This window comes from Nestor notabilis, unplaced genomic scaffold (assembly GCF_000696875.1).
Source record: "Nestor notabilis isolate BGI_N333 unplaced genomic scaffold, ASM69687v1 scaffold14775, whole genome shotgun sequence".
Taxonomy (NCBI): Eukaryota; Metazoa; Chordata; class Aves; order Psittaciformes; family Psittacidae; genus Nestor; species Nestor notabilis.
In genome coordinates this window covers 39,321-51,703 of record NW_009928952.1, presented here as the reverse complement: position 1 = coordinate 51,703, position 12,383 = coordinate 39,321, and the positions used below count along the sequence as shown (strand labels likewise).

General features: G+C 37.6%; 1 protein-coding gene across 1 annotated transcript in view; it reads left to right on the top strand.

Annotated features, from left to right (window-relative positions):
- Positions 1-3,490: 3,490 nt before the first annotated feature.
- Positions 3,491-12,383, top strand: part of LOC104405923 (UDP-GlcNAc:betaGal beta-1,3-N-acetylglucosaminyltransferase-like protein 1) — a gene marked incomplete at its 3' end in the record, with an annotated part of 31,795 nt that continues 22,902 nt past the window's right edge. Inside the window, exons 1-3 of the mRNA XM_010014771.1 lie at positions 3,491-3,601; positions 3,730-3,829; positions 8,652-8,716. Of these exons, the coding sequence (XP_010013073.1) occupies positions 3,494-3,601; positions 3,730-3,829; positions 8,652-8,716 (273 nt within the window). The remainder of the gene's footprint in view (positions 3,602-3,729; positions 3,830-8,651; positions 8,717-12,383) is intronic.

Here is a 12,383-nt window from a genome sequence, read left to right as displayed (position 1 = left end):
GGTGCTCGCTGTGGAGAGACGTTGGTGCTGCGGTTGCTGGGTGCAGGAAAGCAGCGGGGGTTTGCGGGGCGGCCTCGGCTGTGCGCTGCCTGGCCTTGCACAGCGACGGGCCGGCGTTATTAGTGCTGCCCGCAGCAATGTGTGGGGCTTTTCTTAATTATTATTGGGTTGGGTTTCTTTTATACACGTAAAACTGTTGTGGTTTGGCAGCGATTTAGGTTTAGTGAGGCAAACATCTGTAAAGCAAAACCATACAGATCAATAGGCAAGCGAAAATGATGGACAACTTCACAGTCTCGCACCTTAAATGCAGGTCAGAGTTTGTGGCCTGAAAAGTCTCTTTGGGTTTGTTTAAAGTGTCCCACAGAGGAGATGTGGCAAAACTGGTGTGTTTCTGCCAGCAGCCATGAGTTTCTAAAGGGCTTGGAATAATGACTTATGTGAAAACTTGGTTTAAAAATAACGGTTTCTGACTAATATCTTCAGTGTGAAAATGATATTTAAAATAGATTTTCTACACTCAGATGTGGAAGTGGGCATCTACTTGAACTGAAATTTGTGGAAACTGAAAGTAAGTTTTTACTTTGGAGTTGTTCAGTATGCATCTCCTTACTGAAGGATGCTGGTGGTAATGCCAGCAACAAGAGATCTGTTGGATTCAAAACATTCAGGTGCATGGTTTCTGACACTTTTTTAAAACCTCCCATTTTTCTACTTCTTTCCCATCATGTGGTTGATGTATTGGTTTTCAGTGGCCTAGCTGAGGGAAGAAGAGAGGCTTTTTTGTGAATACATTTGTAGAAGGAAGGGGATTGAACCACCTTTTAACCATTTCACATTCTGCTATTTGTCCGTACATCAAAATTCATTCTGCAGCAAAGCCAAGAATCTTCAGCTTAATGATGGCAATATGACGTTACTAAAAATACCTAAAATTGCTTCAGGTCTTAGTGTAGAATATCAGAAGTTCAGAGAAAACCAGGTAGGGTCACAATGCTCAAAACCAGATGATAGTTCTGTGTATTAACTGTTGAGCTTGGCGTATAGGCCATGAGGATGTTCCTCTGTTGGATCCTGCTAGTGAAAGGATAATTCTGACTCAGTTGTCACTCAGTTGATATTGGAATGACAAAAATACATTAGTCGTTTGCATTTTATGTCCCTGTGTTGACTTAAAGTTACTTTGAAGGAGCTTTCTGCGTATTTTTGTAGTTCACTTTTATAGTAGCAGTTTTCAAATACAGGAAAGGCTGCTGCAAAGAGAACTAGAATAATAATCTCTGCAGAGACCAGGAAGTGATAGTTGGCATAAATTGCAGCAAAATTACTTCAGCCATTGGGAAAATGGTACACCAGGTCTCCTTTATGCCCGTTTTTAGAGATTGCCTTAGCAAGGCTGGTCTTTCTGTCCTTGGAGATGTTTGTTGATCATAAAAGAAATAGATACAGTCTTTTGAGGTTACTACCAGCTCATTTTTTGGGGGTTTTTTTTTGCTATAAATTGATAAGTGCAGTAGGGCCCTGGTTGATGCCTCTTTAAATGAACCAAAGAGACTGAAGTGTTCTGATACACTCACATTATAATCAAGGCCAGTTTGTGAATGCCCAGTTCAGGACAAGTACCAACTGCGACTTTTAGGTTTCATACTAATCTATTATGAGTTTTTATGCTAAATTCTGAGTACCTTAGAGCCAATCAGGTATATATGAATGGTTTTGTATGTGCTACCATTAAAGTATTGTTTTCAGTTCAAACTAAGCACAGGTCCAAACATAATTGTGGTGCTTTTACCTGCTGTCCTGACTTAAACCGGGAGTTCATTATGGTGAAATAAACTAAAGAAGTTCCAGTTTTGTAGTTTTCAAGACAATATTGAGCTGATTTGTGATGGAATAGTCACATTTTTACAGAGTTAAATAGAAAACAAATTGGAAAATCATTCATTTTTCTGGATGTGAAAACCTGTGGCTAGTTTATATTGTCATTGGAAGAATTGGAGAACCCTTTTCTTTCTGAACAACTATGTTAGATCCATTAGTATAAATGTACAAGGTTGTATTTTTATTGCCATCTACACCTAAAGGATACTAAAATAAAGAGTCAATGCAATATATTGGTTTAGAATCTTAGATTTTTGCTTGTTCTTTTAGTCTCAAAGTTCTGAATTTTTTTGTTGCAATTATTTAGTAATCAATTTCATATTTTTATTTGTCTTTCTTTTATTTATCTTTCCAAAACAGAAGTCAAAGACCTTCTTTGCTTAAAGTTTTAGACAGATTTCCTCCTACTTCTTTTAAACACCCCTTTCGCCTTCTACAGCATCCTGCCAAAAAACAGGATGTTCATTCATTTCAGACAACGATAGTTTTAATTTTGCTGTGGAATGTTCTTAAGTTTCTTATTTGTGAGTCATTGTACCATACATCATACTGCTGTAGAAGAACAAAAGCACACACCTCAGTGTCCACAAAATCTGCCTACTCATGTATGATTTGCCTGTATTTGCACAGTGTACACGTACTCACATGTCACTAAATCTTGATTAATTCAATTTCAGTATTCTACTATTTTGTTTCTTAAGATTCTCACGTGTTCACAATAGGAACTAGTCCTCTGTTTCTGCAGGTTACGTGTTTATGGTTACACCACACAATAAGGAGTTGAAGTTCTGTTTCTAGGAACTTCTTAAAATGTCCAGTGAGCCTTTTTACAGGTTACTTGGGTTCTTTGCCTTACGTTTCCCATCTAGAAGCAACCTTAGCACGTACGGGTTTGTCCTTTCCCTTTACAAACATAGCCAGAATGTTTATTTGTGAGATACTGAAAGAATCTGGGGGCAATTGTTGGCTTTTGTGGGGGCTAATTAGAACAGTGGTTAGTAACTGAACAGAAAAAACCCTCATCTCTGGTTTCTAACCAATTTTAAAGTACTTCAGGTAGGTTTTCATGCTTTGCGTGTGTGTGACTGAACCAGTAGAGGCTGTGATAGGAAAGCCTGAAGTTGAAATGGTAGACTATGGAACTATGGCATACAGCATCTTCTGATGTGCTTAGTAGCAGTTTTAAATAGAATCATTTTTAAAAACGTGGTTAGAGCCCAAGGGTACAGGCTGCATATATGAGCATCTCCAGTTAGGCAGTGAGCTTAAAGAGTGTCCTAAGAAACACAGGAGTACTAGAAACAGGTTAGTTTGGTGTTACAGATGTGTTGTTAGTGTTTCTGCTTCAGTAGTCTTTTGTTTCTTGGAGAGCTATCCTTTTAGAACTCCAAAAATGAATAAGTTTGATAGAGAAGAAAGTCAATCATATATTTAGAATGAAATAAAGGATCTTTGCTTACTTTTATGTTTTTAAGATGCATTTTCTGGTGAAAGTTTCAGAAGGATCTGGCACTTCCACTTTTTAATGAATATTCTTATACTGTAAGTAAACAAAAATAGTGCTTACTGACATACACTGGGATATTTGTTTCTTTTCTTGCAGTCTGTCATCATGCCTGTTCACAATAGTGAATGCTGGTTAGATGAATGCTTGAAGTCAGTTTGGGAACAAGATTTTAAAGAAACCATGGAGCTGTCAGTTTTTAATGATGCCAGTGAGGTATGTTTCAGACCTTATTTAAGATACTGCCCAAGTAAATACTGTCTCTGATAGGAATCTTTGTTTTGGATTGTGTTTGGTTCACCATACACTTAAAATAGCTGCAATCTATGTCATCATTTTTCTAGGATCGTTCAGCTGAAATAATTGAAAAATGGAAGATGAAGTTGGAAGATGCTGGTGTTCCAGTAATTGTTGGTAGCAATGATTCATCTCAACCTCGAGGCGGTATGTAGCTTAATAGTGATTTTTTTGAGAGTCAGCTTGTTATCACAGGCATCTTCTATTTTTTAGTTTGAAAAGTGTCTTTGTAGCCACTTGCATTGCAATGTTAAAAAAAACAACCCACACTGTTTTCCAGAGTTCTCTGTTCAAAACCTCATTCCAAATTAGAATTTGGCCCTGTTGGTTTTGGTTCTGTAGGATTTGTTTATATGTCCAGGAAAAAAGAACTTGGCTTAACACTCGTGTGCTACTCTGCAAAAGAATTTTGTTTAATTGTACTATACACAATGTTGTTAACACTTACAGTTTTACTGTGTCTTTCTGAGGTCTGAGTCATCTTCAGGAGATGGGGTTTAAGAAAAAAGAAATCTAAAATTTGTCACAGAAAGATTTAAAAGTAAATGCAGGATAGACCTGAAATAGAACAAAATACATTTTTGCTATCTCTTTTGATGATTAGATCAAACCAGAGGTTTCAGGAAAGTTTTGATGAGAGCTAAAAACTCTCACTAAACTCCTGCGTATTTAGACAAAGGGCTAAACCAATATGTTTAGTGAGCTACAGGAAAGGTGTATGGTGTGATTCCCTGTCAATTTACATGCTAATATGAATTACATTTACCCACTGGAGGAAATTAACAAAGAAATCTCTCTAACAGTTCTTCTTTTGCTTATACTGGTTATGTTTAGTGGGACTTTAAGCAGACAAGCTCGCTTAACTGTAAAATAGAAAGAAAACATTGCTCTTTGAAGAAGCTGGTGTTGAATGGCACTGAAGTTGGATGATCAGGTCTGTGTTCCAAAGGAGAACAGCAGGACAAAACAAGCAGAACATGATGCTCACATTGTGTGTGGGATTTGTATATCTAATCATTCTGGATTTTGTGGGCATGAGTAGACAGGTAGGAATTGATAGAAAACTGTTTCCAAATGTGTGTCTTTCAAGTTACCTCACTTAAAATGCACAAGGCACACTTTGGAAACACTGTAATGCAAAATATGGACAGTTTATGTGTTTTTTAACAAAATACCCCTTTTGTAACTGAAAAAAACCCAGGCTTATTACAGTCCCCTCAAAATGATCTTCTTATGAAAAAGCCCAGTTCTTTTTCAGCAGGTTTAATTTTCATCCTATGTTGAACCATGCAGAGAAATTAGAATTTGTGCACTGAATTCGTCTGCACCTTGGTACAGGCCCCTGGCTTTATTTACTGTAATTTCTTTCTACTATAGACTTATGTAAAGCTGTTTTTTAAACAGTTGTCAGACTTAGCAATACCGAAGTAATACAGCATAACTGTTACTATAAATATTTGTAGTATTTTAATATTTCTAGCATGAACTGATGTTGTTTTGACAGTGCAACTTGCAATATTAGCATTATTGAGCTGCTGCTGACAAAAGACAGACAAGGTTCTTAGAGGGAATTTTTCTCTTTTGGAAAACAGATAAAAGCTGGAGTTAGGTAATGTCAAGAATTCCTTGTATGCCTGGAAATTTATCTATCTTCTTCCCCCCTGCCCCAACTACTGGATGATCAGTCTCTTTTCAGATGGTACTTCTCTTAGTAGTTGGTGATCTAGAAGCTAAGTAGGATGCAATTGTGGGTAAACCAGTTTTTAGTTTGCAAGAAGACATAGGTACAACATTTTGGCAGTAATTCATGTTAGACTTCTGAAGTCAGATCACCTTTGCACTTTAGAAAGCTGAACCTAAAACTAAGTTGATTTGTGAACTGCAAGGAGTATATTGTGCCATTAGGGATATGTCAGGTTATTTTTGGTTTTAACTTGCATTTATTAGAGTTGGGATAGTTGAAAACTGAACAAATGTTTAATAAATTGGGGGTGGAGGAGACAGCTGTGAGCATTGTTTTAAATAATAGTATGAAATGCAGAGCTCCTTAAAACAAACCCAAGCTTATTCATGTGGAAGTCACTCTCAGGTCACCATTAAAATGAGGACATCTTTTCTTCACGGTTGTTACATCTTAGGAGCAGGTTACTTGAAATCCATAGTATTTGTTTGCTTTCAGTGATTTACTTTTATTATGTTAAGGACTAGTTACAACTGTAAGGAGTCTTTCCTTTAAAAGAAGATGCTTTAGTACAGAAACAATGTACTAGTCAGGCTTCACATCTTCAACTATTTACACAAGATTAGGATTTATTTCTGATTCTTTTCTAGCATGTAAAAGAAAGGGGGGGAACCTAGAAAAAAAGAAAGGGTCACTTGCCTAAAAAAAGGAAACCTTTTTCTTTCCAAGAGTGAGGAATGTTAATATCTCACTGAGGCTTAAGTTTTTACGGCTGTAACCATGGTAACAGGCTCTTTTCACCAAGTAAGCAGGCCTTACAAAACTCAAAGACCTGGCACAAACGTTGCATTTTGTTCAGTAAAGTAATATGAAAGAAATTTTTTTCCTCATGCCAAGCATGGGATTTGTTGTGCTGAAACCATTTTTAATATCTAGTTTCTTCCACTGGGAGTTGTATCTCCCTTACTAATAATTGTTAAAATATGTGTGTTTTCTTCTCTCCCCCTTAAAAAAATATCTGCTGTAGTAAAAGCTTCAGGATGATTTCTGTCTTAATGTTAGAAATATTTTCCAACTTCTTCTCATAACAAGTATTAAAGATTTCAGTATTTTATGTAAAGTGCTTTATTTTAAAAAGAGATCTGAAATATTTCAGAACGTTCATAGAGTAATGTAATTGTCATCTTGTAGTTGCCTTTAGCCACCTTCCTTTTTTTCCTACTGATTCCTAGTGCTTCATTATTTTCTGCTGAAGGTTGTTGAAATATTGGGGTATACTAATGACAGCATTGAAATACAAGTATAGGCTGCTTCACAGCTGGTAATGATGTGTGAGAGTAATGATTTCATTGATGTTGGGCAGATTTAGGTCTGTTCTGTTCTTCTACCTCTCGCTTTAGTAGGGACCTCCACAGTGTTGGGGTTTTGCTTGTTTGGCATGTCCAGACCTGCAAACTTTCGTCAGTTGTTTCCCACTAAAACTCCTCATGCCAGGTTTCAGCTCGGCTGTTGTGGTAGCTACTGACTTTGCCAGCTGCTTTTTTACTGCCAATAGGAAGGAGAATGAGAGTAACTGTATATGTGAGATTAGATATTCATATGTGTCTGAAAAGGTAATATACTGTAAGATAGTAAGCCTGAGAAATCCATGATTATGAGAAGGTAAGGTGAGGATTCAAATACTCAAAATAGGTAAGAAAAGAATAGTGCAGTTATAAAGAAGAGCCTTCATTAGTAGTGTTCTGTTGGTAGTTGACATAATGTTCCTTTGAGGCAGTAAGAAATGCAGTCATAAGTCTTCTTCTGTGCTAGGACAACTCAGCAGAATAGCCAAGAAGAATGTCCATTAAAACTGAGTGAACCTTTGAGCCCACTTAAATTTGTTTCCTAAGTAAACTTAAACCTGTATCACATAAAAAGAGTGGAGAATTATATAATTCTACTTTTTTTCAAATGCAAAATCAGGAACATTAGGGACAATATTATTTAAAATTATCCTGCTTCACTTCATGGTGAGATTTTTCTAGCTTTACGTTTCCAGTTTTCCCATTAAAGAGTAAAAATCCCAGAGTATTGCATATCTTCACCTCATTTGGTTTGCATGTCAGGGCAATCTTTTGCTGGATTCCCTGTCTTGATTCCATAAATACTTTAAATGAAGCCTAAATGTTACGTATTATGACCAAGTGGAATTCATATAGCGCTTTTCAGAGTAACACTGGATAATGCTGTCTGGGGGAATAATTCTCTTGGGTAGACATTGCCTACATGCAAAAGTATTCCCAGATAACAACCTTGCAGACATAGTTCAGTGGTAAGCTGAGGTCATCATCTTGCTGGTTGCTGCAATCCCATCCTTACCATTGGCTGTGTATTACTGCCCTGCCCCCCACTTTTTTATTTCTGCCCTGCCATTAGTTTGACCTGCCAGTGCTGTCATCTGCTTCAGAAATTAAGCTGACAGAAAGTTTTCTTTCAGTTGAACTTCCTAAAATGGCTTGGTAAAAGATTCAGCAAGTTTCAGGGAGTCAGAAACACAAAGACCCTAGATGCCAGTATTGTCATTTGTCTGAAACTGTCTTTCAGTGTCTTCAATAGATGGTCTAATATGTGGTATAAAAAAGCCAAGTCTGTGCTCTCTGTATATGTATTCTTCTGCTTTGGTTCCCCTCTGCATTACCTGTGCCGTTATGCTAATGGCACAGGAAGCTTTTTGCATTTACATACTTTATATTTAATGAGCATAGTGGAACAGAACAGAACGTCCCTAATGGGAAGAACAGGTTGCTTAGCAAGCTCTTGTTCTTTCTTTGCCTTTTTATGATCTGTTATTATTTGTTGTAACTGAAGAGACGAATGTATATACAGCCAGGGGTTTTCAGCATCTGCTTATTGCAGGGGGGGTTGCACTAGGTGACCTTTAGGGGTCTCTTCCAACCCAGACCATTCTATGACTATATGATCTGAGGTACTGGATGTGAAACTGACGTAGCTGACTCTTTAAGACACATACTGCATATTATATTGTTCTACTACTACCAAAAGTAGCCTAAGTTTACTTGGTGGTAAAATTATAACACATACAACTGATAATCACTCAGAGAAGATGACTGAAATAGGCACACTGATAAATATTTACAAATGACCTTGCTTTCAATATAGAAAAATTGTGTACTTTCCCTGATCCTGATTTTTGTATTTCCTTTCATCTGTTCCTGATGGTAGTAAGACTTAAAAAAATACGACAGTAAAAACTGCCACATAATTTTATCTTTGTTTTCTCAACAGTTGGATTTGCTAAAAATCAAGCAGTAATTCAAAGCTCAGGAACCTATCTCTGCTTTCTGGATTCAGTAAGTGAATGCATTTTGTCTAACTTAGTTTTGTCAATAAAATCCCTTTGTTTTGATGTAATTATTGGTTTGCTTTAAAGACAAGCTGTTCAGAGATATTTGGGTGTTAAACATGTTGGTTACCATTTATAGCTGTAAAGTTGTCTTCCGACCTGTAGCAAGCCTACAGGCTCACACTGTTCCTTGATCCTATTGGATTTCACAAGCTGTTGTGAGCAGGGCTGGGCAAGGTTGGTATTTAGGTGTTTTCAGGATTTTTCTTTCCCACATGCTTTAGAAGAATTATATTGATGAGCAACTAAGAGCTGATCTGCTGGCTTTTGCATGCAAAATATGAGAGGTTTCACCTTCTGCCTTGGAATTTTTTTCCCTGTCTTCTGTTGGATACCTTCTGTGAACCCCTTCAAGCTCACTAACCCACAGGTAACTATCTGACTTTCCGCAGCCTAATAGGCAGTGAAGGGTCTCACAACTGTGCATAGCTGATCTGAGGAATGGTGCCATGTGGCTGGGATCAGGCAGAGAGAGCAGGACCTTAAAGGCTCACTGATCTCATGTAATTTCTCCTGAAGATTGATTCTTCCCTCTGAATTGGAACTGAACTATGGTTTAGTGTGGTACTAGGATGAATTGGCTGTTGGAAGTGTAGGTTTTCAGGTAGGAGTCAATGTTATGATTGTCTGTGGTTTTTAGAAAGTGTCATAAAAGCAGGGATGTAAATTTTATAGCCTTATAACCACACAAGTTTTAATTTGGGCAATCTTTCAGTTTGAAAACTCTATTTGTTGTATCATCAGCTAGATAGAAGGATATTTTGGTTGTGTGTTTAAAATCTTGTGAATTAATCAGTGTACTGTTGCAAGACATGGTTAAGTGCTGGTATATTTCTTCTGACCCAAGGCAATGAAGCAGAAATTTCTTGTCTTACCATTTAAGAAATTAAGTTTTGCAGGTGGCTTTGCTGACCTTTATTCTTGCTTTTAGGAAGTTATCACTGTATTTAGCAACACAGTGTGCCTTTTAAAGTTAGTTTATTTGAATTTATCCTAGTTTCCCTTTACCAGTTTGTTGGTTTAGGGTGTTTGTTTATTTTGCAGTGTGTATTTCACACAAATCTTTGTGTGTAAGTTCATAGAGGGTGAAGCTTTGAGATGCATGTGAGTATATACTGAATACACAGGGCTCACAGGACATGTGCAAATTAATGGTGTCTGAAAAGGCCAGTTTCTTATACAAAGAAATGTATTTCATACCCAGCACTGAGCGTCAGTGTCTGTTTCATAAACAAATTATTTTGAGGAAGTATGAACAGAAAAGCTGCTGCTCTGTTTTTGATCTCCTGACTCAGCAGATTTTGAAAGAGTGGAGGGGCATCAGAAATTATGCTGTGAAATAATTGGAGTTTTGTTGAGATGAACGAACTCGGGATCCAGTTCTTTTTGCTTTACTTCAGTGCTGACTGAAGTGAGCTGAGGGCACGTATGTACAAGTGAGACATTAATCTAGTGTTCTCTTGTCCCATGGAGCTTTGTATCTTCTGTCTCAAATCTGTATAGGATAATTTACTGAGGTAAATTTTGGATTAGTCTTTCTTTTCAATCGTGGCAGATGTAGTTGTCTGTAGATCGCAAGTGGTAAACTAGTGATATGTAGTGATAGGACCAGGGGTGATGGGTATAAACTCAGGGGAAGTTTAAGTTTAGGTAGATATAAGGAAGAAGTTCCTTACTGTGAAGGTGGTGAAGCACTGGATTAGGCTGCCCAAGAAAATGGTAAATGCTCCATCCCTGGCAGTGTTGAAGGCCAGGTTGGAAAGAGCCTTGGGCGACATGGTCTAGGGCAAGGCATCCCTGCCTATGGCAGGGGGTTGGAACTTAGATGATCTTAAGGTCCTTTCCAACCCAAACTGTTCTACGATTCTATGAAACTAGAATATTAAATTGTTTAAATAAAATTTAATAGAGTTCCCTTCAGATTTCTTCATTTGTTCATTTGTTATTATGCATACTTATGGTATGGTATGCATAATAACATAAACACCTTGTTTATATGGTATACATCTTCTTGTTGCTGTATTGTTTCTCTTTGGTGGCTGTGTAGGATAAAGAAACATCAGGGAAACAAATTACAATTTTCTGTTCTACCTATTCCTATTCTTGCTATTGAGCAAGATGCTTCAAAATACAAGGCATTCTGAACTATCAGAAGCCTGATCTTGATACAAAAGCAATATTAAGTGATTGCTGTTACTTAAACCTATTTTCTACAGTTTCTCCTCATGACTACTGCTTTTGCTGAAAACAGATCAGAAGAAATAAAATGAATGTGGAAATTGCTATAAGTCTAAAAATTGCTCAATATTTTGGCTGTAGTTAGTAACTGTTGTGTGATAATAGCTGAAACACAGATGTTGCCAGCTGTTTAACAACTCCACTTCTACACGCCACCTACCTTCATTTCAGTCACCAATCCAGTATCAAGCTCTCTAGGAAGGAATGTTGATATCAGCCTTTTGGAATGTGCTGCAGTAATGCCAGGGAATTGACCTTCAGAAGTGCAGCCGTAATTTCAGGTTTGCTATAGGTTGATGCGGAGAGAAATGGGGCTGGGTCAGTAGTTTGTGTACATTTTATATAGGTGGGGAAATACAGTGTGGCTGCTTGTACATTCCTTTGAATGAAATGAATGTAGGAGCATATTTGGGAGCATCTTTGGAAATACTGGCTCCAGAGAGACTGTGTTGCTTGCCATTCCAGCTGGAGGCAAGCTGCTTGTGTTATGTCTCTCAACACAGATTTGTGAGGACAACAAATTGAGAAGAAATGTGGAAAAAAAGGTTACAGAGCTCAGAACTGTCAGAATTTGATCAGCCTATTCTAGTATGAAGTGGCAGCTGTTTGACTAATAGCTATTATGGAGGGGTTTTTGCTGTGGTGGTTGTTACAGATTTCACCTCTAAGCTATTGAGGCATTTTTCCCACAGGGGAAAACAAGTTGGAAGATTGAAGATACTTAACAAATTGTTCATGTTTAACATTTATAGTCTCAGAAAATCCTGGTAATACAACAATAGAATGAATGGATTGTGGAAATACATTTCACTGTTAGCTTTGCTCTCCAAATTCTCTGGGGTTATGACTGTAACTACCAGTTGCATTGTGTTGTAACCTTAGTTTGTCAGTTCTCTGGGGTCATTACCAGCTTTGTTATAATAATTTACTCAACTGTAGCACAGCAAAAACTAATTTTTCTGCTTTGAACTGCTATTTTCATTGACATTCACTTAAACATGCCCATGCTCATATAAAACTGTATTTCATTAAAAAGGAGCATGCTTTCATTTCACCCTACTAAGCTGTGTAGTTTCCCATTATTTCAGGTTTAATGAATGTGTTGTTGGAGGGTTCCTGCCTGGTGAAGAAGAAATATCAAAACGTGTCCTTTTTTGACCTGCAGTATTTCAAACCCAGTCATAGGCCCTTGAGTCTTTGACACGCTTTTAGCCTTTTGAAAGGCTCTGTTGGCAGAGCATCACTGCTTCTGAGGTTCTGAGCCAGTTCAAAGATGTGACTCTACACCATGTTGCCACAGTGTCACTGCTTGCTAATAGTTGAAAATGACAGAGGGAAACAGTGAAGGTTTATCCCCCAGAAGCGAGGGGGGACCA